The sequence below is a fragment of the Lygodium microphyllum genome, chromosome 26, assembly GCF_053477565.2.
Source record: "Lygodium microphyllum isolate KBCC chromosome 26, Lygodium_microphyllum_v1.1.10, whole genome shotgun sequence".
Classification (NCBI taxonomy): domain Eukaryota; kingdom Viridiplantae; phylum Streptophyta; class Polypodiopsida; order Schizaeales; family Lygodiaceae; genus Lygodium; species Lygodium microphyllum.
In genome coordinates, this window is record NC_141160.1 from 132,479,712 (window position 1) to 132,505,134 (window position 25,423).

A 25,423-nucleotide genomic window follows, 5' to 3' on the forward strand; every position below is an offset into this window, starting at 1 on the left:
CGTCCCTCTCTGGAACCTGTGCACGTGTATAAAAGTATAGATGAGGCGCGGCTGCCCCATCTGAACACCCGCTCACACTCCCTCTCTGGCACAAGATAGTCGTGAGGGATGACCTCATTACCACCACTAGAAAGCAACCGAGGAAGGGGCCACCAAGCCCTTCCCGCGATCTGAAGAAGAGGATCCCTTCCGCGCCTTGGACTTCACCTTGGTCGGAGGATCGGAGTCGGAGTCTGATGAAGGAGAGGACTCATCGGTAGAGTCAGCATCCCGCTTCGTCTTCTGCTCCTTCTTCCTGGAAGCCACTAACTTCTTGCAGTCCTTCCGCAAATGTCCCTTCTTGCCACAGTGGTAACACTGGGCCTTCGACTTCTTCTTCCCGTTACCCCTCTCTGAAGCTACATAAGCCTCGCCTCCATAATGTGCCGGAAGCCGCCCCTGTAATCTCAAGGATGCCTCATGCTCAAGAAGCATCGAGGTCATATGTGTAAAACTGACAGGAGTCGATGATATCTGCGCCCGCAAAGCATTGGCCACTCCATCAAACTCCGGGGGGAGCTTGTAGAGGACCGTCCCGACAAGATGCACCTCGGGAAGAGCAGATTGCATGTGCCGAAGCTGGTCCTGTACATGCGTAACACGAAGAAGAAAAGACTGAATAGTATCTTTCGGCTCAAACTTCATCTGCTGGAGTTGGCCATAAAGTGTGACGGCCCGCATGGTGGAAGGTGCCTCGTACATCTGCTGCAACTTCTGCTATACTTCAGGAGATGTCCTACAGGAGGTAACCGCCGGTAAGACCGCTTTAGAAATACACCGAAGCAACGCCGAGTAAGCACGGGCATCGTCCGAGTCCCATGTGAGCACCGCTTCCTCATGGTTGTCCTCATCAAAGTCTTCAGGAAGAGGAAAAGGACAGAGAGGACGAGGAGTAGCTCCACAGACGATGTACCATAACCGCTTCTGCACAAACCAAGCTTTCATGACAGCACTCCATGTGAGATAATCAGGTCCATGTAACTTATCATCAGTGGAAGTGCACGGAGGAGCCATATGGAGAGGATAAGAAGAGAAGTAGAGAAGAGATGGAATTTAGAGAGGAAACACAGCCAAAACACAAGCACAGACTACAGAAAATGAGAGTTCACATGCAAGATAACCCAAAATCTGATCAATAGAAGACAAAATCTGCTGCAGAAAGTCAAAAAATCAGTCAAAAACTGCCAAAAACAAAGAAAACGGCCTGAAGTAACAGTCACCCAGCCACGAGAGATGCTGAATCAGCAAAACGCAGGCTTTAAACTGGAGAAAAACAGGTAGAAAACTGTCGCCAACAGCTGCAGATGAAAAACGCAGGTAGCAGAGGGTGCGTAGGCAGCAGAGGGTGCGGAGGCAGCAGGCGATGGCAAAACTGCAAAAAACGCAGGCTGAAAACAACCCAAAACAGGTCGCCTGGCTGCGACAGCAGTCGTCTGATCAGCAGGGGTACAAAACAGTCCTGAAATCAGCAAGAAAACACAGCAGAAACACAAATCCTGAAAACTGATACCATGTCAGAAGTGGAGCAGCGGTGGAAGCATAAACATGTGCTGAAATAAACTGCTGAAACACAAGACAAAAAGAGAAAAGAAAAGAACACGATACAGATGAGAACTCAGATGTATGCACGGGAAATGGAATCCATATATTTGAACACGAGACAGTCGCATATAACATTGAGTCACTGGCTGCGTGGGCACTGGCACTGGCTCCTCTCTCCACAGAGTCTGCAGATGGTGAAGATGAAGTGTCTGATTGAGGAGGAGCCATTGAGTATAAATAGGCTGAAAAAGTGGGGAGCAATAATGTTGGTCGGACAGCATTAATGCTGGCCGATTGGTGCATAAAATGTCCCACTGGCATAAAATGCCACACTAGAAAAATATCTAAAATACCTAATAAAAATGCCCAGCCCAGATCAAGCTCAGACTCACACATGAGCTGACAAATACTCTGCTAACATGTTTCTGATGCTCCTTTCATTGCTACCGAGTCCGCGTCATTTGTTGCAGACAGGGACTATTGTTTTTACACATGCAGTTATGACACTTCTTGGGCAGATTGAGCATTCAGCTCTACTGAGGATGTAGGAACTTAGTTTTTTGACAGTGGTGCTTCTAGGCATATTACATATTGCTGAGATTTATTTGCATCTGTTTATGCAGCTCCACTTGGCAAGTATGTACAGTGTGTCAACAATGCATCATATCCTGTTAGAGGTATTGGGGAGATTGTGCTCATAGCCATTGATGGCTCTATTCTCCGCCTACAGGATGCTTTATTTGTGCCAGCCATAAAGAAGAATGTGCTCTCTATCTCTTCTTTGGCACGTTGTGGATTGCAGGTCACATTTGATGATGACCGATGCATGGTGAGAGACAAAGAACACATGACTTTGGTCTTGACAGGCACTTTATGTCATGGGTTATACGAGTTGGATGCTCTTTCAGTTGATAAGTCAGCGTATTTGACATCCACCCTTACTTCTGTGATGATACAGGCAGAGTTATGGCATGCTAGGATGGGGCATGTGAACTTTGGCAGCTTCATACTCTTACAATGTACGCAAATGCTAGATGGATTACCTCTACTGGAGAGACCTCCTGAGCACTTGTGCGAAGGATGTATTTTGGGAAAAATGCATCGTTTTTCGTTTCCTCATGATGTTGCTTTTCTTGCAATTAGTGCATTTAGATGTATGTGTGCCTATGCAAACAAAGTCATTGGGAGGATGTTACTATTTTGTGACTTTTATTGATGACTTTACTCAATTTTGCTGGGTCTACTCTTCGGTCAAAAAGTCAGAAGTATATGATACATTCTTGACTTTTATTGCACTTGTTGAAAACCAGTCTAATTGTAAAATTAAGACTCTCCGTTAGGACCGAGGGGGGGAATACATGTCCTCTATGCTGAATTCCTTTTTGAAGTAGAAGGGCATTGTCCATCAGTACACTATTGCTTATACTCCACAGCAGAATGGGGTTGCAGAGAGAAAGAACCGGTTACTCATGGAGATGGCCAGATGTATGTTGAAGGCAAAGAGCTTGCCTCACAGTTTCTGGATGGAAGTCGTCATGTGTGCTTGCCATGTTTTGAACAGATGCCCCACCAAAGCTTTGAAGAAAATTACACCTTTCCGGCTTGGAACAGCCGGAAACCTTCTATTGTACACTTTTGTACCTTTGGGTGCCTTGCATATGCACATATTCCAAAGGTACTCAAGAAAAAGTTGGATAACAAGGCTGTTAAATGCATTTTTATGGGATATAGCAGTGAGAGCAAAGGCTACAGACTCTATGATCCTGTTTCGAAAAAGGTGTTTGTTAGTAGGGATGTACTATTTGATGAAAAATCAGAATTGTCCCTGGCTGGTTTAGACACATATCAGGCTGCCCGTGATGTATTTGAAGGGCTGCTGCCCATTACATTTGGTGATTCAGATGGAGTTTCAGCAAGTGAACTCAATGTTCAGCCAGCTACTCCTTTGGAAAATGCAAAAAATCAGCCATTGGCTGATCTGAATATTCAGCAAAGTGCTGAAACTGAAATTCAGCAAGAGCTTATGCACAACTAGGAGGCAAGACAAATGCCTAGATGGTATTTACAGACTATGAAAGATAGTCATCTGGATGCACTCGTGACTGGTCGTACTAGAAGGCAAGCTCGTATGCATGATACTGCACATACCATGGAGTTTATTATGGCAGCAAGCACCCTTCATGATGAGGAGCTTGAATGTTTTGAAGATGCATAACAGAATGTGAATTGGATGGCAGCAATGAAAGTTGAATTGGATTCTATCACTAAGAATCAAACATGGGATTTTGTGTCTTTGCCATTTGGGAAGAAAGCCATTGGAACAAAATGGGTTTACAAGCTGAAATGGAATGCAGATGGATCCATTGACAAATACAAGGCAAGGCTTGTAGCTAAAGGCTATGCACAAAAAAAGGACATTGACTATGAGGAGACATTTGCTTCTACTTCTTGTATGACGACCATCAGGTCTATGGTTGCTTTGGCTGCTCATTATGGATGGAATGTGCATGAACTGGATATTAAAACTGCATTTTTACATGGGGAACTTCATGAGGAAGTATATGTACAGCAACCCATTGGTTTTGTAGTTGAGGGCTTGGAACACTTGGTCTGCAAGCTGAAAAAAGCTTTGTATGGTTTGAAACAAGCTCGTAGAGCTTGGTATGCAAAGATAGATGCTTTCTTGCTTAGCCAAGGGTTCATAAACAACTCATTTGAGTCTACCCTTTACGTATGTAAAGAGGGGGGATCCATGCTGATCATTTGTCTTTATGTTGACGATCTCTTGCTTATAGGGACACATGCTGATCAGATTTCAGCATTTAAACAAAATTTGCAGCAAACTTTTGACATGTTAGACTTGGGGTGTTTGCATTATTACTTGGGCATTCAGTTCATACATGATGCTAGAGGTATCGGGTTATCATAGTCAAGATACATTGGTAAACTTCTTGATAAGTTTGGCTTATAGGATTGCAAGCCAGTTTGTATACCAATGGAACTTGGACTTAAATTGTCATTACATGATGACAGTGATTTGTTTGATATACACACATATGCTCCAGCAATTGGATGTCTTATTTACTTATGCAACATTAGGCCAGACATACAATTTGCAGTTTCAGCCCTGAGCAGATATATGCATTAGCCACACATGTCACATTGGCAAGCTATTAAGCGCGTCTTCCGTTACTTGCAGGGTACTAGATCTCTTGGATTGCTTTATGACCACTGCAATTACATGCTTACAGTGATTCTGATTGGGCTGGTGATTATGATTCACGTCACTCCACTAGTGGCAATTGATTTCTTTCTTGGCTCGTCTTGTATATCTTGGCTTAGCAAGAAACAGTTCGCTGTTGCCACATCATCATGTGAAGCTGAATGCAAGGTAGATTTCACCACCACAGTTGAATGCATATGGATTAGACGCTTGCTTGGCTCATTTGGATGTATCTGTTACGGAGCCTACTTCTTTGTTCACTGACAGCCACAGTGCCATTGCAGTGGCACGGAACCTAGTGTTTCATGCACGCACGAAACACATTGAGATACATTATGACTTTGTCAGAGAGAGGCTACATGCAGGTGATATCAACCTTGTCTATTGTCCTACCACCAGTAATGTGGCAGACATCTTCACCAAAGCTCTTCCTCGTGAAGAATTTGAAGCATTTCTCCATACTTTAAATTTGATCTCCTTTGGTGGCGGATGATCCTTGTACTCTTGATCACTATTCACTCTAGGGGGTTTGGTTGGGTATTTCACTCATGCCTCACTTATGCCTATGATCACTCAAGAGTGTCGGTGATCAGTAGGACATTGGGGCACTTTTTACTCTCGGTACGAGAGGTTTTTTCCCCCAGACTTATGGTATTATTTCGTATGTGCTTATGACACACACTTACGGGCACTTATCGTGTTTAGGTGTGAACACCCCCCTACAACCCTAAGGTTTAAGGGTTGTACCTTGTACTTTTAGTTTACACTCTTTCAGTTTATTGTATTGAGTGTCGTGCTTCACTCCCTATTGTCTACTAGTTTTTTGTGCTGAGCTTCGATCCTGTTCTCCCTCACAGGAAACATGCACGAGGTGATATGATATTATGATGGAAGACTCTGACTGCGATGTCCTCCGCAAACAAGGTGTGGATAGCAAAGATATGATTGCCAAGTGCAATGCTCCAAGTATGGTGGATCTAGAGTTGACCACTCCAAGGGTGAAGAAAAAGGAATAAATGTACACATATGCATGTTTACATGAATAGAATGTGAATACATGGGGTAATGTAAAGGAAGATGCAAGTATTCATGCTCATGCAGCATGCAATGCAATGGTGTCACTTGGACAATGCCATTGCAAGGAAATTGCTCATTTGCCAAAGCACCCTTTTACAATCATGTAATCTTGATAGTGCGGATGAAGTTACAAATGTTCATAATATACAATACAATATAAATATATGTTTGAAAGGGAAAAATTGTAAGTATCATCATTGTCACTATCAAGAGAAGGAAACCGCCCCCCCTCAAATTGGAAGGAGAAGTAAGAGGGAAGTACCCTCTTCCCTCTTATCGTCAATTGAAAGAAGTCGAGGAGAGTATACCCAAGCCAATCCATGGTAGAAGATATTGTAGAACTAGCCTTGGCCAAATTATTTGCAAAATCGTCACTGGACATCACAAACTCTAGGCGAATGGTGCCTAGCTCAACCTGCTCTCTAGTGAAGTGGGAGTGAATTGCCATGTGCCATGTCCGAAGGGTGATGATAGGATTGTCCAGGCCAGGGCAATGGCACTCTGGTTGTCGCAATAGATAACTGTAGGCGACTTGCAAGGAAATTGAAGTGTGACCAACAAGTTTCTCAGATAGATAGCCTTAGTAGCATTATCAAAGAGAGCCAATACTCCACCTTGGCTGTGGAGGCCGCACCGTCTCTTGCTTACGGCTAGTCCAAGAGATGGGTGCTGTGCCCAATGTGTACATGTATCTGCTATGGGAACACCAGGTGGTAGTATCTCCTACCAATCAGAATCAATGTACCCCTGCAAGCATAAACCATGACCATAAGTTAGTCCATAATTATAGATACACCTTGAATATCTTAACATACGAAGACAAGCAATCCAATGAAAGACATTCTAGATGCATTAAATTATTGTCTAAGAAAACTAACTGAGAATGCAAGATCTGGCATAGTATGAATCAACCAAAGTAATTTCCCTACAATAGAGCGATAGGTATGAGCATTAAAAGGCTGACCTGAGGTATCCTTGTGCAAATGGACAGTGGCATTGAGAGGTGTGGCCACGGGGCGTGTCCAATTAGTGCAGTATTGTTCCACCAGTTGTAGGGCGTACTTTTGCTGTGACAGAAAGATACTTTTCTCGTATCAAACAGTCTCAATCTCTAAGAAATAAGACCAAGCCTAAGTCTTTCATCTTGAATGTAGAGCAAAGTTGTGCCTTAATTTCTTCGATAGTTGTAGAATCTAAGATAGTAGATAATATACAATCAACGTATAGTAGTATAAAGTCGACCTCTGCGCTTGTGGTGCGCATATATAGATTTGGATCATAGGGGGTAGAATGGTATCCATGAGTTTGTAAGAACTCGTAGATCCTATGCTACCAAGATCTTGGTGCTTGATGTAGTCCATAAAGAGTTTTTCGCAAGCGAAATACTTATCAATGCTGTTGGTGAAAGAAAAGCTAGAAGGTTGCTCCACACATCCATCTAATAGATCAGCCAACGGTTGTGAGTAATAAGCGAAATTAACAGATAAAATAATGCCAATTGAGCGGTAGATGCGAAGGTTTTTTCATAGTCAATGTGGTGTTTTTGCTTGAAATCTTACACTATAAGGCGAGCCTTGTATTTGTCTAGAGTATAATCAGCCTTTCACTTAGTCCTAAAAATCCACTTTGTCCCAATGCATGGCTTGTGACGAGAGTGATCCACCAATGTCCAAGTCTTATTTCGATCAATACTATCTAGTTCCTTCTCCATGGCCTCACGCATAAAGGGTCTTAGAGAGACTCTTGCCAATTGTCCGGTTCAGAATGTGCAATGTAATCAGCTATAAACAATGATGCATATGAAGCTTGATGGGCGAGTCGAGTAGACCTTCTAGGGCCCTTGGGAGAGGAATCCAATGGAAAAATCCCCAAATCCCGCATGGTTTGTTGGTACCAGTGAGGTAATGAGGTGTGGAGGAGGCGCAGGAGTTGAAGTATATACAGGAAGGTTAATAGTGGGTAGTAGACCGGGCTTAGTAGGCACAATCTCAAATGATGTGAGCGGAGGTTAGGTTGAAGAGTCTAGTGCAAAGGATTGCACTATGTCCCTCTCATGAAAGACGATATTCCTTCTAACGATCACCTTGTTCGTCCAAGCATCAAACAAATGATATGCTTTCGCTTTGGAAGAATAGCACACAAAGATAAAGAGATCAGATCGAGGGGTGAGCTTTCTTATCTTGTCATCAAGAGTGTGCATATAAGCATGACTACCAAATGTAAAGAAAAATACCCTTACAGAGAAACATAAACAGAAACTGTACGACAAAGCACAAACTGATAAAAAGAACACAGTTAGGGTTAGGGTTAGAGTAACTCAGAGACAATGAATACAGTGAATAAATGAAATGATATGACTACTAATAATACGATGCTCATGCAGCAAACACACTATGCAGTGAATGAATATTGAACCTCGAACTCCTATATCTCTAGGATCAGGGCAGGGGTAATGAGCTGGAGAGTGTGTCGTACTCCGAACGGATCCCGAATCGCAGCAAGGCAGCCTTCGGATGTTGAACACCAGCAAATGCAGCAATGAGAAGCTGGATCTGATGCAGCCAGCAGTGAGGGAGGGAGAAAGACTAAAAACGGAGCCTGCAGGAGAGAGAAATACTAAAAACGGAGCCTGTAGGAGAGAGAAAGACTGAAAACGCAGGCAGGACAGCCTGCAGGGGAGAGAGAGACTAAAAATGGAGCCTGTAAGAGAGAGAACGACTGAAAACGGAGCCTGCAGGAGAGAGAAAGACCGCAGCGACTGCAGACAGGAGAGAGAAAACTGTCAGGGCGGCAGTTGGAGCCTGCAAATGCAGCAATTTGCTGGCATGGCAGGCTGTATGACAGCAGTGCAGATGAACAACAGTCAGTCGTCAGGCAGTAACAGTAGCAATCAGCGTGTGGAGGGCTGGAAACAGGCGCCAGACTGTAGGGAACAATAATGGACAACAAGGGCTGAGATGTCCTGCGTGACCGGGGTGTGGGCAGCAAGCTGGTAACACCTGAAACCTGCAAAAACGAGATTGCAAAAGAGTGGAGGGTTGGCTGCCAATTTATAGAAAATTAGGGTTCTAGATCCTCTCCCACTTAACTTTCTCGATCCGCTCCCCGTTTTAGGGTTTTGGCTAAAATAAGCCTAAAATAAGTATGTTTTGGGGCTCTTTAAGTGGCTAAGTGCATTTCTTAGCACAACACCTCCTCTCAGGCCCAAAATAGGGCGAGAAAAGTAGGCCAGCCTAAATTTTGATTTACCCCAAGGCCCCAAAGCAGCCAGGGCATCGGACAAAAGGTGCATGTCGGCTGCCTAGTGGCCTACCAAGACTACAGAGGTGATGGATATCTTACCAAGGGAGCCCAAGTGATCACCCCAGAGAGGTCAGGGCATCGGACCAAGGGTGCTCGTTGGCTGCCCAAGGGCCTATCAAAGACCTACAAAGGCGGATGGAATCAACAATGGACTTGTTTGGTTTGTTTTGTTTTTTTTTTGAAGTGTTTTGAAAATACAAAGTAATATAGGGGCATCGGTTGATTAAGTGACAGATAGGAAAAGATAAAGAGAGTTTTAAACCCAAGTTATTCACAAAACTAGCAAGCCAATTCCTCGCATTGACGAGGATAAGTATCTAAGGATGATAAAAGTGAGTGTATGTGCCAATCATGTATTGAATATGTGAGAGGCAAAAAAAAACGGCAGGCTTAGCATGACAAGCAAAGCAAGCAAGCAAGCAAGGGTAGGGAAACTGCCTTTAGGAGAACTGCCATGTGTTATGCTACGAATATGGTGGATCCTAGAGTCGACCACTCCGAAAGACCGAAAAGGGATAAATGCGCACAGATGCATGTTGACATGAACAGAATGCCAATGCATAGGGTAATGCAAAGGGAGATGAAAGATGTCATGCTGATGTAATATGCTATGCAACGGTGCCACTGGGACAGTGCCCTTGTAGGGGAAGTGTTCACTTGTCCAAGTGCCCTTTTACAATCAGGTCCTGATAGTGCGGATGAAGTTACAAATGTCGATAATACAATACAAAAGAATAAGCGAATGTAATGTCTAAAAAACTGTAAGCATGATCACTGTTACGATCAAGAGTAGGAGCCGCCTCCTCTCAAACTGAAGGGAAAGTAAGAGGAAAGCACCCTCGCCCCATCAAGCTGAAGAAGTAGGGGAGTGTGTACCCAAGCCGATCCTAGGTAGCAGGTACTGAAGAACCAGTTAGTTGACTGCCTTGGTCAAGATATCTGCAAAATTATCTGATGAAGGCACAAACTCTAGGTGAATAGTGCCTAGCTCAACCTACTCTCTGGAAAAGTGGAAGTGGATTTCCACATGCCGTATCTATGGTGTGATGATTGGATTGCCCGCAAGGGCAATGACACTCTGGTTGTCGCAGTAGACAACTGTGGGAGAGTCACATGGAAAATGAAGCGCCGCCAGTAAACTCCTTAGATAGATGGCCTCGGTGGTGCCATCGAAGAGAGCGTGGTACTTAGCCTCGGTGGTGCCATCGAAGAGACCGTCTCTTGCTTACGGCTGGACCAAGAAATGGGAGCCATGCCCAAGGTAAAGAGGTAGCCACTATGGGAATGCCGGGTGTCAGGATCTCTTGCCCAATCAGAATCAGTGTACCCCTGCAAACATAAACCAGAACCATATGTCAAGCCATAAGAAAAAGTAGACCGCAAATAATGCAACACACGAAAACATGCAATCCAATGTGACATCCTAGGTGCTGTGAAATATTGACCGAGTATGCTAAGTGAGTAAGCTAAATCCGGCCTAGTGTGAATTAACCAAAGAAGTTTTCCTACAATAGAACAATAGGTATGTGCATCGAAGGGCTGTCGTAGGGTATTCTTCAATAAGTGGATAGTAGGATCAATAGGCGTGGCCACTGGCCGTGTCTAATCCGAAGTGTACTGTTCCACAAGCTGAAGTGCGTACTTCTGCTGTGACACAAAAATACATCCTCCAGAAAGAACTACCTCCATCCTCAAAAAATAAGACAACAAACCAAGGTCTGTCATTTCAAGTGTAGCTTTAAGCTTAGCCTTAATTTCCGCTATGGCAGCAGAATTTGAACCTGTGATGAGTAAGTCATCAACATATAGCAGGATATAGCTAACCCCCTCTAGAGTGGATCGAACATATAAGTTCAGGTCATAAGGGGTAGAATGGTATCCATGAGTTTGTAAGAACTCATCCATTCTATGGAACCAAGACTGCGACGCTTGCTTCAGCCCATAAAGAGCTTTCTGCAACGGAATACCGTATCCCTAGGGTTCCCTGAGGGAAAGCCCGGTGGTTGCTCCACATAGACTTCCTCCTCCAAGTATCCGTTCAGGTTGGCACTCTTGACATCCATCTGATGTATCGGCCAGCCATGGTGAGCGGTGAGCGCGAGTAGCAACCGAAAGGAAGTCAACCGTGCAACAGGGGCAAAGGTCTCTTCATAATCAATGCCGTGCTTCTGTCAAAACCCTTGCACTACAAGGCGAGCCTTGTACTTGTCTAAAGTCCCATCAGCTTTTAGCTTTGTCCGAAAAATCCACTTTGTCCCGATGACTTTCTTGTGGCTCAGACGATCCACCAATGTCCAAGTCTCATTTCAGTCAATACTCTCTAGCTCCCTTTCCATGGCCTCTCTCCATTGAGGGTGCTGAAGAGCCTCCTGCCAGGTATTCAGCTCAGAATGCGCTAAGTAATCAGCTGTAAACAGCGATGCAAATGATGCGTGAGGAGCAAGTCGGGCAGATCTTCTAGGTCTCCCAGAGTGGAATCCGATGGTAGGATCCCCGAATCCTGCATGGTCTATTGGTACCAGCGAGGTAACAGGCCTCACAAAGGGAGCCTGGGAGGTGAAGAAACTACGGGAATGTCAAGAGCGGGAAGTAGACCAGGCTCAGTAGGCACGATCTCTGATGATGTGGAAGAAGGAAGCGGATCAGAATCCGATGCAAAAGACTGCACAATATCCCTCTCGTCAAAGACGATATCCCGCCTAACAATCACCTTGTTTGTTCGAGGATCGAACAAACGATAGGCTTTCGCTTTAGAGGAATATCCCACAAAAATAAGGAGATCAGCTCGGGGAGTAAGCTTTCCTATCTTGTCATCAGGTGTGTGTGTGTGTATGCACGATACCCGAAGACTCTGAAATGGGAAACAACAGGCTGAGAGCTAAAAAATGCCTCATACGGGGTCTTCTGAGGGAGAGCCGCAATCGGGCATCGGTTGAGGATGTACACCGAAGTGTTAACAGCCTCAATCCAAAGGCGCTCATGAAGCTCTGCTGCGAACAGCATAGAGCGCGCCATTTCCATTATTGTGCGGTTCCTACACTCTACGACTCCATTTTGAGAGGGGGAGTTGGTAGAGGTGAGCTGGCGAGAAATGTCATGCTTCTGTAGAAACTCGGAAAACTCGTGGGAGATAAACTCACCACCGCTATCACTCCTCATGCACCCAACACGACGATGAGTCTGGTTATGAACCAGCTACACCCAAGCAGAAAAATATGTAAAAGCATTTGACTTATGCTTAAGGAAGTACACCCACATGTATCGAGAATGATCATCCACTATCAAAAAGAAGTACAACGTGCCGTTCAAAGCAGCAGTGGATGTGGGCCCACAAAGATCAATGTGAATCAGTCTAAGAGGATCCTTAGCTCTATGTGTAGACTGCTGAGGAAATGGGGTATGGTGCTGCTTCCCGAGCTGACAGGCTTTACAGACATCTCGAGCTAGCTTTAAGCGTGGAAGGCCCTCAACCAGCTCACGGTGTGACAACTCATAAAGTGAGTCATAACCAAGATGCCCTAAGCGAAAATGCCAAAGACGCTCATTTTGCGTAGGCTCCTGAGATGTGGCTAAGGTGTGGAAGCTATGGAACACGAAGCCTTCGGTGGTCGGCTCGGTTAGAAATTGTCATGTGGTATAGGCCATTAGGCTGTGCCTCACCGCGAGCAATCACTAAACCAGTTAGAGAGTCAAGGAGCTTGACTATGGTCGTTGTAAAGAAAACTGCTCGTCCCAACCGGCAAAGCTGCTGAACAGATAACAAGTTCACTCCAAGCTGAGGGACATGATATACATTGTTCAATGAAGCCAGGTACGGACCCTTGTTAGTAGCAAAACTGACGTAACCTTGAGCCTGAATCTTGACCGAGGAGTTGTTTCCTACACAGACCCGCTCGGCTGCAGGGGCTCTGGTACGGAAAATGTCCTCTATAGGAGTCATGTGATGTGTAGCTCCATTGTCCACAATCCAAATTGGAGCTGAAGTGCTCGGCTGTGACGAGTGGGCCTCTGCAGTAACCTCGTCGAGAAGCAACTCACAGATGTGGACGAGACTCGCATCTGATGTCTCTTTGGAGACGATATGGGCCTTTGTAGATTAGTCAAACAAGCCCTCTGGAGTTGGGAACATTGTCGACTGAGATGACTGTGCGGTGGTAGTGTGAGTTTGACCTTAACTGCCCCTTGCTATCACCCTGCCTCCCCTACTCCACGACGTGTGTTAACATACAAGAATTGGTCCTCTAGAGAACCTTTCTGTAGTCAATAGACTGGACTGTTTCTTTCACATGATCTCTACTAGTATATTGCAAAACAGAAGAAGTAAAAGAAAAATGCACAAAAGACGAATCAAAAATACCTTGCACCGGAGAGGACGGAAGAGTCTGAAAAAATGGAACATACTCCGGATCTTGCTCTCCAAGAGGGGGGCCCATCCCTGATAGAGGTCTCAATGGCCTTGTAACATCATCAGACTTACGCGCAACATCTGAAGAATGAAATCCATGCATACCTTCATTTAGAAGCTTTTCTTGAAGGGCAATCCTTCGATCGAGCTCCTCAATCTTCTTTTGTCGATAGGCTATGATCAATTTATATTCCTCAGAGGTCAGCTTGCCTATCTTTTTTTCCATGTACTCAGATGTTTCTCCCACCATGTCGGAACTTTGTGGAGCAAGCTGATCGCCCCACTCTCGCTCGGTTCTCGGCATAGGCTGATTTGGAGACTGAATCAGTGTTGATGTGTTCGAAGTCATTTGAACCTATTGTTGTTCTTGCTTCTTGCGAAGAGCTTTCAGATCAAAGGCCTAGGTTTCTCAGAGAGTACCAAGTTCTGATACCATGTGAAGAAAAATACCCTTACACAGAAACATAAATAGAAACCGTACGACAAAGCACAGACTGATAAAAAGAACAGAGTTAGGGTTAGGGTTAGGGTTAGAGTAACTGAGAGACAATGAACACAGTGAATAAATGAAATGATATGACTACTAATAATACGATGCTCATGCAGTAAACACACTATGCAGTGACCGGGGTGTGGGCAGCAAGCTGGTAACACCTGAAACCTGCAAAAACGAGATTGTAAAAGAGTGGAGGGCTGGCTGCCAATTTATAGAAAATTAGGGTTCTAGATCCTCTCCCACTTAACTTTCTCGATCCGCTCCCCGTTTTAGGGTTTTGGTTAAAATAAGCCTAAAATAAGCATGTTTTGGGTCTGTTTAAGTGGCTAAGTGCATTTCTTAGCACAACACCAAAAACTTTGAATGAGAAATAACAGGCTAATAGCAGAAAAATGCATCATATTGAGTCTTTTTAGGGTCTGCCTCTGTCATACATTGGTTAAGGATGTACAGAGAAGTGTTAACACCCTCAACCCAAAGGCGCTTAGAGAGCTCTGTTGCGAACAACATAGAGTGTGCCATATTCATGATAATCCAATTCCTACGTTCTACGACTCCATTCTATGCAGGGGTGTTGGTAGAGGTGAGTTGGCATGCAATCCCTTGCTCCCGTAGAAACTCAAAAAACTCGTGGGAGGTAAACTCGCCACTAGAATCACTCCTCATAGTACCAACACAACGAGTAGTCCAGCAGGATCCAAGCATTGAAATAAGTGAAAGCATTTGACTTGTGTTTTAGGAAGTACATTCACATGTATCTAGAGAAATCATCTACTATAAAAAAGAAGTACAATGCACCATTCAAGGCAACAGTGGATGTGGGACCACAAAGATCTACATTAATGAGCCTAAGAGGTTCGGAGTTCCACAACACGAGTGACAAACCGCTGAGAAAAGGATGCATGATGCTGTTTACCTAGTTGACATGCTTTACAAACCTCTTGAGATAGTTTTAGGCGTGGAATGCCCTCAACCATCCCTTGATGTGAGATCTCATAAAGAGAGTCGTAGCCAAGATGTTCACAACGAAAATGCCAAAGATGCTCAGAATTCGTGGGCTCCCATGTGGTGACTAAGGCCTAGAAGCAATGGAACTACGAATCATCGGCAGTCGACTCGGTAAAAAAGTGTGTCATGTGGTAAAGGCCATTAGGTTGCCTCGCTATGAGCAAATCACTAAACTAGTTTGAGAGTCTAGGACCTCGACTATGGTTGCAATGAAGAAAATTGCTCGCCTCAACTAGCAAAGCTGCTGAACGGACAAGAAGTTCACCCCAAGTTGGGGGACATGATAGACATTATCCAGTGAAGCGAGATTTAGATCTAGGTCGGTGGAAAAATTGATGTGACCCTGGGCTTGAATGTGGATCAAGGAGTCATTTCCTACACGAACACTCCCAGCTGTAGGGGCTTGGGAAATGAAAATATCCGCTATAGGAGTCATGTGATGGGTAGCTCCAGTGTCCATAATCCAAAGAGATGCTGAGGTGCTTGGCTATGATGAACGGGCCTCTATAGGCATCTCATTAGGAGGCAACTCGCAGATGTGACGAGACTCATATCGATGTCTCCAAAGAGATAATGTGGGCCTTTGCAGACCAATCAGACAAACCCTTTGGAGTTAAGTAGTTCGTTCATTGTGATGACTAACCGGTGGCAATGTGGGTTTGTCCTCGCCACTATCCCTGTAGGGGTTGCCACTATCTTGCTTCCCTTGTTGGGTTTTACCCGACCGAGGTGCAGGGGTTTGATTCTTGGATTTTGGCTGTGTGTCTCTTGCTTTAGATCGACACTCGCCGTCATAAAGGCTAGCCTTTTGACAATGTTGACAATATCTAATCTTCTTAGGTACATTCTACCATCCAAGTTTGAGATTAGATTGAGGGGTTTCTTGGGATTCACTAGCCTTGTTTTGATTTTGATTTTGATTCAAGTTTTGTTTGCCCTTGCCGTGTTGCCCCCTCTGAGAAGATGCAACTAGAGCTCTCTCTATCAAGGACGTGTTATGAAATTGATCGAACAACCATGCGTAATGCAATAGTTGAGACTCAAACTCATAAAATGTGGACATCCGAGGTTGTGAAATCACCTGCTGCACAAAATGGAAATATTTTCATGGTAGGTTGTTAAGGAACAAGGTAACCTGATCATTAGAGAACTTTGGAGCCCTAGTTGTTGAGAACTTAGCGAGGAGGAGCCGATACTCAACCAACTTGAATTTTAAGTTATCCTTATGTATGATATTAAAGTTTTGGAGTTCATAATTCAAATTGGTGTGATGGGTTCTATCCCAGCCGCATAGCGGTCAATCAAGTGTATCCAATGCTTAGATGCTAAGTCGAAATGTTGAAGTTGAGAGTGAAACTTAGGCAATAAGCCTTGTATAAGCTTGACAATAGCGGAGGCATTACAAGCCTTCCATGAGGGGACGACATCATATGGAATAAGTGCGGGATAGGTTGGGGTTCAATCCTTGCACTAAATCCCATAGGTTTTGAGAGTCTAAGACATACCGTATTAAATTTGACTAAGTGGTGTAGTTTGACCCATTGAAACGAGTCTTGTTACTAAAAGTATGCTTGGAAGATGAGGAGCTTGAACCATGAGGTGTGGATAAGTGGGGTAAGATGGAGGATAAAATGGTGGTGGGGATGGTGGATAAGGAGAAGGAGATAAAGGTGGATAGGCAGAAAGAGGCTGTTGATGTCTAACGAGTGTCGAGTGTTGCGGAGGTACTGAAACGGACATAGGTCCATACGATACCATAGGTGGAGGTGGAGGCACTGGGACATGATAGCCCTGTCCAAATGTCAGTTGTTTGGGGCACAACGTAATGACTGGATAGATGGTCCACCAGGTAATGCCATAGAGGTAAATTGCAGTATTGAATGATCCACACTTGAGTGTGTTTGGGATGCACTCCTAGGGGGATAACTCGAAAGTGTGTGTTGGAGGTCGAGCCTCTGTCATAGGTACACCACCTGGAAATGGGTATGTAGAGGTCCTAAAGGTTGTGCCTGAATGTGTAGAATCCCCGGGTGTGGTTTGTGGTGGATAATGTGGTGCACCTAATGGAAGTGAAAAGGAAGGTGGAGCAAAAGATGAGGGAGGGATGGATGGAAACCCAAATGGATTTGTGATAGATGCTGTTGTGGAAAACATGATTGGTTCATTTTGTCCATTAAATGCATTAGATGAAGATGCACCTGCTCCAAATTGATCATGAGAAATAAAATCATTTGAAGGAAAAGAAAGGGATGGAATACTTACAAGTTTTTCTTTCAGCTTCTTACCTAGGTTTGAGTTCATAAAGAAATACATGTCTTCCTCATTACTCAAAACCAAAGGTTGCTTTGGAGAGTCCCTTCTTGATGAGCATCCCGCAATCCAACAAAAAATATAGAATTAGTTGGCATAGAATATGAAATAATAGAATTCGTATTTAGCATTGGAGAAAAAATGTATTGCAGAAGTGGTGTAATCTGAGCAAGGTTCCACTTGCAGATGGCTAGTCCATAGTGGAGATTTTGAAGGTCTTGCAAGTTCATTAGTTCTATGCACTGAATCTAAAGGAGAAAACTTTGGCTCACCTTTGAACTCTTGTTGAGCTGTATGCATAAGGATGAGATCATACTCAGCAGTAGAAATCTGATATGGTCTATGGCCTCCATGGTAGTCCAATAGTTCTCCGTCCATGTCAGATCGGGTAGACGCAAGTTGGGAGGCCCACTCCTGATCGTTTTTGTCCATGTTTGTTGGTTGTGGAGAGTGGAGGGGTGTTGTGAATGTGTTTGAAGTCATCTAACCCTTATGTTGTTCTTGCTTTCATGGATGAGCTTTCTGATCAAAGGCCAAGGTTTCTCAGAGAGTAGCTAGCTTTGATACCATGTGAAGAAATGCTCTAAACACAGAAAACACAAAACCAATTGTATGACAAAGTACATACTGATTAACATAGGACACAATTAGGGTTAGGGTAACTCAGAGACAATGAATAATGAAATGAATTAAGATGGGCAATCTTGCTCAGTCACTTCAATCAAGTCATGTTGGATGGTTAGATTCACCACATCACAACACAGATAGGCTATCCCTATGCATGTGCGAAGAGTGGAAGGGACAAAAGAATATTGTGTGAACCTATCTACAGGGAGTTTACCGCCGAGAGTGAAGTAGGAGAAAAAAGCAAAAGTGATTTGCCAGTTAGCAGGAAGAAAACAAGGCGAAGACTAAAGAGGAGTAGGAACAGAGAGGTCATGGACTGCACAAAGGCTGCTAGTGCAATTTTCAATGCAGATTTTGAGCTGCTTTATGCATGCTTTTTGTCTGTCACCTGCAGGCCATGCTCTGCTTACTTTGGACTAATTATTGCTAGGTTTAAACAGGGGTACTTTGTCACAAAACAGTGCAGATCTCTAAAGTATTTTTGGATGATGTTAGGGATACTACTATATTGAAGGTAACAATGGTGGCTTCTTGAGCTTATACAACGATACCTCTATGGCAGATGTTTAGGGAGCTTCTTCCAAGTTGATGGATTCAATGTGAGAAGTGCATCTAAAGGCAATAGGTGTGATTTACCTGCTTATTCTGGATGAACTTGGGGGGTTCATGTACAATGTACACAAATAATTCCATTTTTTCATGGATAAAAAAATATTTTGGCATAACTGACCTCTGGAGGTCTTGATATGAGTGTGTAGAAGTCCAATTGGCCCCAATAGTTGGCAATTGATTGGCAATGCATGACACTTGGTTGTGCATTGAGCTATGCTAGGAAACAGTTTGGACTAGTTTACAACGTCATCCATCCAGATTTGTTGGGTGAATATTTTGAAAATAGTAGTGTTACTATGCTATAGGAGGAAGCCTTTCTGTGTGGCTTATATTGTTGTTCATTCTCTATGCATTGTCACCTTTAACTTCCTCTTGCTGTGATAAGACATCCATTGGCTATTCAATATTGAGTGACTCATAAGCTTTCTAAGCTTTTTAAACATCCTATTGGGATCTTTCTATGTGGGGTTGGAGCCTTCTTTTTGTTTGTTTCATTTGTTGTTTGGGCAGTGCTCCTTTGGGATCTTGTTATGTGTCCACCTTTCAAAGCTTGTTTACAAGTCCATGGCTTTGCCTCCATATTTCTTATAAGAGGGTCAGTTTGCCTCCTTGTCACCATGACTGACAGTCACACAGACGCATGGCCATCCTTGCTTGATGACATGGCTTGCTCTTTAATTAACACATGCTTTGCGTTCTTTATTGTCGGATCCACAAGACTTGTAATCCGACTGGTTCACACAGATATTAAAGCTGCCACATGTCTTCACCGTCAGAACCACTTTAAACAAGGAATTATTCTTCTCAGTCTTTGACAACTTGAACCTTCTGCCACTTGTGCCACAGCCCCCCAGTCTCTGATTTTTGCTGCATATGTGCAGGCAGCCTCTTCGCGTTTGCTTGCTAATTGAAAGAATTAATGCAATGCACCTCCATGTAAACTATCCATGAACCACCCCATGTATGTCCCTTGCATATCTCCATATGTTAAATCAACAAGGACTTCTAGTATGGGGCATTGAAAGTCATGCTTGTCTTCTACTTGAAGGACTCACACTCTTCCTGTTGTGATTGCATGTAATCCATTATTAGACTTTCTGTTGTGTTATCAACTGCAAAAATTTGAAGAAACAAATGTGCTTTGTGTATGAATGGTTTAATCCCTCGAACAGATTATTGACAAAGTGCTTCTGGTGTGTGCTCTGCTGAGTTAACAAACTGTTTGAAAATAAAACAATGGCAATGTGGGGATGAAAGATCAAATGGTATCTGGTTTACAAAGGGAGTTTTTGCTGATCCTGGAGCTTTTTTTAAGAACTTATAATTCATTAAATTTCAGGCTTATCAGAGACATTGCATTTGTCATTGCTTGCCCATCTATATTCTTCGATCAAGATAAGGTATGGGATGCTGCTTGTCTTTACCATGTGAATAATTGTGATAATTTTTGAGATTAACTTGACAACTTTGCTTGAAGCTGCCTCTAGTGAGCAAAGAGATGGTTGGGGAGAGCGATGATACTTGGCAAATTGCAATGGACTGGATCAAGGGCCTGGATGTTCTGAACGTTGCTGAATGGTTTGAGGCAAGAAGATACACCACAAGATTAGGTGCAAGATTTTTCTCAGGATCTTAGGGAGATGTGAAGATATAAGTAAGAGCTGTTAAAAAGAAGCATAAATATGATTAGTTATGTTACATACATCGTGCATTGACACTATGCAAACACAACCAACTCAATTGAAGATATTGAAGTTCCCACTTACTTCAAACAACAGAGTTTTAAGCATAGCACCAAAAAAATTGTCTACTAGCTTTTCTCACCAAAATTGGATGGCAAAATAGAAACAAGTGGGTGTCGATTTCCCTTTGTTTTGTTTGTGTACTTGTTTTTCTGTGTGTTTGGGAGTGGGGCATAAAGAAATACTCGTCTACAGACAACAAACACAATTGCATGACAAAGCATATACTGATAAAAGAACCTAGTAGGGTTAGGGTTTGGCTTATGGGACACAAACACTCTCTAAGAACGGACGTTGTTTACTAAAACTTTGGTAATAATCAAGTTTTGGGGTTGTAGTAAATATCTAATTAGATTATAATACATTTTTAGCTCAATACTCCCTCTTAGGTCCAAAAGTGGAATAAGGAAGGGACGTTGAGCTAGAACACGCTTTTCAGTTGATTAACATTCTTAAAACAGCCCCAAAACACACTTAATTAATAAAAAACCCTAAAAAAAGGGGAGCGTTTTGAGAGAGTTTCAATGGTCCCCCCAAAACCTAATTCTTTGGGGCACCCTTCAACATCTATAAATAGATAGGCTGCCCCCATTCAGCCTCATTCCATCTGTGCAGGTTTCACACCCTTGAGTGTAGATTTCAGCCATTAGTCCACACACACGTGGCTGTCCATCCCTAGACATTGCTGCCACACCTTCTACTACTGCATTTACTCCTCCAGTGTGTAGGCGACAGCTGGCAGCCCATCTCCATCATCTGGCGATAGCTTCCTCTATTTGGCGACAACTTCTCCACACCAGGCGACAACTGCCCACCCTCTTCGTCTTGTGTCTAGCTTGCGTTTGGTGCTCTAGGTCCTCCTGAGACCTGCGTTTGCTACATCCTCTCCATCCTACACTTCGATTGGTGGTCACAAATTTCGGATCTGTCTCTGATGGACGTCACTCTCTGACACACTGCTCTGCCCTTGAGTATCTGTACACTCTTACATTCATTTGCAGTATTCATTTACTTTAGAGTTGTGTTCTTCTTTCCCTTCTTTTGTTTGTGTTTGAGTTTCCATGTTTGAGTTTTGAGTTTTGCGTTTAGGGTTTGAGTTTTACTTTTTGTGTTTGTGTCTCTCTTTGTGTTTCTATCGTGGTCGTACACTTTGTGTTCCCTCAGTGCAAACCCCTAGCAGTTTTCTTCACATGGTATTAGAGCCGGTGCTCTTGTAAAGAGTATCTAGCGGATACTGTGGAGAGCTAGTCTTTGTGCAAGGCACACAATACGACTCGTAATCGAATCGCAATGTCTCAGACACCGTCTTCTCTAGTTTCTATGATGTGCTATCAGGCTTCTGCATCACTAGAGGCCTTGAGACGACATTATGGACTCGGTGAGGAGGATGACACTCCACTTTCACCTTCATCTTCTTTTTCTACTCCTATTTTGATTTCACTAACATAACGGAGGAGGACTATTGCAACAAGTATGATAATGTTAACCCCTCCTACAAGCTTTGCTACCACATTCAGATCGGTTGGTGAGGCTGGCCACCTCTCCAATCATGGAGGACATACGGCATTTGGAGCACCTGGCGATCCATCTTCATCATTTCAGCCAAGTCGAGTGTCATTGTACAATCCTTTTGAGTTGAATGAATCGAAACCCTCATCTGTTTCTTCTTTTGAGGTGCAGAATCTGGATGGCTTTGCATATGTGAACTTTAATAGAAGTGGCTCACAAAGCAGACGGAATTCAGGTACATCTGTAGCTTCTGTTTCAAATGAGCATGTAACATACACTTCTTCCCTCCTATCCCACCCTCTTCTACCTCCACCCTTGATCATCTCTCTTCATCCTTTTAAAATCTCAAATTACACTTCACATCGGCTTCACACACACTAGGGGTTGGATCTTCCATCTCTGATCCTAGCACCTTCTCCTTCTCTTTCCCATTCTCTATCTCTTTGCACCATGGTACTTTGTTAGGCGGAATGCCACCCTTTAACACAGTGCCTCTCACCTTTGTGCAAATGAGCACATCCATAGTAGCTAGGACGGCTGTGATGGGCATCCCTCTCACTACCCCCAGATTCACCTCTCATAGGACCACTCAAACGCAGAGAATTCCATCCTCGGCTTATAGTGCGTCATCCCACTTACCTTGGGTTACACCTATGTAGGGATTTCCATCTTTTGCTCCACATATTCCCATCCCACCTCCACCATGGGCTACTCATACGGCTACCATGCCCATGCCTAGTAAGCCCATCCCTACCTATGGATCCACCTTGCACACTACCGACTGCTTGGTGGGCAATTTGGGGCCCATTCCCAAGTGCACTCCACTCCCCCATCTTATCCCCGTTACACTTTTTCACATTATCCATTTCTGAGCACTATTACTCTTGTTGCAACGGCCAAGAATGTCTTCATGGATAACACTCATTTTAACGGGTCAAATTTCACCACTTGGTGAAATTTCATGCAACAAGTGCTTGAGTCTCAAGGTCTTTGGAACCTTGTCATTGGTCTAGAGCCTATGCCAGACCCTCGACTAGCACACCCTGACTATATCCGTCAATGGAGAGCCCCCAATGCCACAGCCAATGTTAAGTTGATGTAGGGATTGCTTCTTGAGTTTCACTCTCAGTTAGAGCACCTCTTGCTTACGTCAGAGTGTTGGAGTTACCTTCTCGATTGCTATGCGGTCTGAGATCGTATCGGCGCATAAATCTTGACTTTGAGCTTCAAGAGTTCTCTATTAAGGAAGGGGATGATCTGAAAGTCAAGCTGGCTGAATATAGGGGGTTACTCGCCGAGTTCACCACTATTGGCTCTCCAAAGTCAGACGACGATCAGGTTACGTTATTCTTGAATAAGTTGCCAGAAAATACTTCAATTTTATTTAGCACATCATTCCACAGCCTTGATTGCCAACCTTCTATGATTTTCAGTGCCAGTTCTTGCATTACGCGAGGTTGCATGATGAGGGTCCTTGCCCAGGATTGCTCTTCGGGTGCATGTGAGAGAAACTGGAGTGTCTATTCTCTCATTCATACAAAGATTCGCAATTGTCTTAGCACACGACAGTTAGAGCGGTTAGTCTATTAGTGCACTAACTTACGCATGATGAGGGCTATGATGAGCATGGGTAGTTCGAAGCAGGTAAAGTTTAAACACTTAACCATAATATTTAAAATTTGTTGTTTTAAACTTTGAACTTTGAAGTTTATACTTCACAATTTAGACTTAAGCATTTACAATGATCAATCTTACATGCATCACTGCATTGTATAGGTGAATGTTGATACTTTCAAGTTGATGGGCGACACTCTTTCGAGTATACATAAGGAGGTGGACGAGGAGGAGGAGATGATTTTTGCAGAGCTCTATAGAGAGCTTATAGCAGCAGATACTAGTGACACTCGTAGTCAGTGTGCTCGTGGGCGAGGAGTTTGAGTAGGTGGTAGTAGGGGCATGGTCATTCGATGCCCTCCATCATCGAGAAGAGGTGGTTCGAGTGGCTTGCAGACATATGTAAGGCGGGGCTCTAGTAGCTCACATCCTGTGTCTCATGATGACATCCCCCCCTTGCCTACACAGCCACTATCTAGGGAGCCATCATCATTTGATGATGATGGTAAACTCATCAGTGAGGATGAGTATGAGTGTGTCTCATCATCCGATGTTGAGGAGTCATCTTTAGACTCTCTTGATGAGCACTTAGATGGTTTTGATGATGATGATGATGATAGTGATGCCTTATCATAGATTCATAGGTCTCTCTCTTTTTTATATCAGATATACTAGACTGTAGTTGTATCACATGTTTTGGGCAGCCCATGCGACCGCGATGGTCACCCTCAAGTATTCATCTTATTCTATAATGAAATGGCTATTTTCACTTTAAACATGTATTCTATGATCTATCATTTAATGATTTATGGATTTTGTTATTTAAACAATTATCTTATTTTTTTTTCGTACTAATATCGTTCCGTATCTTATAAAATCATAACCATTTAGTACCGTATTTTATCGTACCGTATTTTATCATACCTGACAACTATGCATAAACTCAACAAAACATAGTTAGGGTTAGGGTAACTTAGAGACAATGAACATAGTGGAAATTTGAGTGAATGATTGGATCTTGGATATACAATGCTCATGTAGCAAACAATCTGGCAAGGAATGAAAACTGTATCCCAAACTCTCGTGTCTCGAGAACGGAGGCGAGGTGATAAGCGGTAGAATGTGACGTATTCCTAACATATCTTGAAATGTAACAAAGCACCCTTCAAGATGTCAGATAGCAGCAAATGCAGCGGACAGTGGTGCGGGGGGATGGGCAGACGAGAGAGAAAACAACAAAACGCAGCCTCCAGAGAGTAATGACAGCTTGGGCGGTAGTAGGGATGGCTAGACGTAACAGTATCATGTTGGTAGAGTGTAAGGCTGTAGCTAGAAGAGCCAAACGTAACAGTGTGGGTAGTCTCTAGGCTGAATGCAGCAGTAGACGCAAGGCAGCTGGTCACCAGGCTAATGTGCAGCCACTTGAGGGATAGAGGAGAGTAGGCGACAACTCCAAGGAGTGTAGATTGTGAAGGAAAGGTTGAAAACAGGTGCATGATAAATGTAGGCAGCAATGGGCAGCTTTGGTTGAGATGTCCTTTGTAAACGGGGTGTGGACAACGAAGCTAGAGGGCTTGAAACCTATGAAAACGAGATTGGACTGAATGGAGGATAGCCTATCTATTTATAGAAAGTTTTAGGACCTCGTACCACACATTGTTTTTAAATTCTCTTGGATTGTGCACCATTTTAGGGTCTTCATTAACTAAGCATTTTTGGGCTGCTTAATTGGCTAATTCAGCTAGTGATTTAAAAGTTTTGGAGCTCATGATTCAAATTGATGCGACAGGTTCTATCTTGAGTTGCATAGTGGTAAGTCAAGTGTGGCTAACGTTTGGATGCTAAGTCAGATTACTGAAGCTGAGAATGAAATTGAGGTAATAGACCTTGGATTAGCTCGACAATAGTAGAGGCAT

General features: G+C 43.6%; 1 protein-coding gene across 4 annotated transcripts in view; it reads left to right on the plus strand.

Moving 5' to 3' along the window:
* The window catches only part of LOC148013820 (uncharacterized), an 84,817-nt gene that overhangs the window by 38,292 nt on the left and 21,102 nt on the right, over positions 1-25,423 (plus strand). For 2 of the 4 annotated variants that reach the window (XM_087668318.1, XM_087668319.1), the window contains exons 2-3: positions 19,982-20,042; positions 20,130-20,252. The exons of 1 other annotated variant lie outside the window; for it this stretch is intronic. In XM_087668318.1, coding sequence (XP_087524444.1) covers positions 20,141-20,252 — 112 coding nt within the window. In that variant the 5' untranslated portion in view covers positions 19,982-20,042; positions 20,130-20,140. Of the gene's footprint in view, positions 1-19,981; positions 20,043-20,119; positions 20,253-25,423 lie in introns of all 4 variants that reach the window. One more of the 4 variants, XM_087668316.1, reaches the window with a different exon arrangement.